Source organism: Penaeus monodon, chromosome 25 (genome assembly GCF_015228065.2).
Source record: "Penaeus monodon isolate SGIC_2016 chromosome 25, NSTDA_Pmon_1, whole genome shotgun sequence".
Classification (NCBI taxonomy): Eukaryota; Metazoa; Arthropoda; class Malacostraca; order Decapoda; family Penaeidae; genus Penaeus; species Penaeus monodon.
In genome coordinates, this window is record NC_051410.1 from 40,373,288 (window position 1) to 40,373,527 (window position 240).

At 54.2% G+C, this 240-nt stretch overlaps 1 protein-coding gene across 1 annotated transcript in view; it reads left to right on the forward strand.

Annotated features, from left to right (window-relative positions):
* Positions 1 to 240, forward strand: part of LOC119589409 (inactive tyrosine-protein kinase 7-like) — an 85,499-nt gene that overhangs the window by 74,996 nt on the left and 10,263 nt on the right. Inside the window, exon 7 of the mRNA XM_037938020.1 lies at positions 49 to 182. Within this exon, the coding sequence (XP_037793948.1) occupies positions 49 to 182 (134 nt within the window). The remainder of the gene's footprint in view (positions 1 to 48; positions 183 to 240) is intronic.

Sequence of the window (240 nt, forward strand, 5' to 3'; positions counted from 1 at the left end):
ACCTGCTTCGTCACCTCCTTTCGTCACTAACCCCCACTAACTCCGCAGACACCTCGTGCTGGGCAACGGAAGCCTGCAGATCCTGGCCGCTAACATAGGCGACGAGGGCGTGTACAAGTGCGTGGGCGTGCACCCCGACCGCGTAGATTCCTCCTCGTACGCAGCTACTCTCACCCTTGCCTGTATGTGGGTCCTTGTTACTAATAACGATGGGATTTTGCTAATTACATGAATGAATTA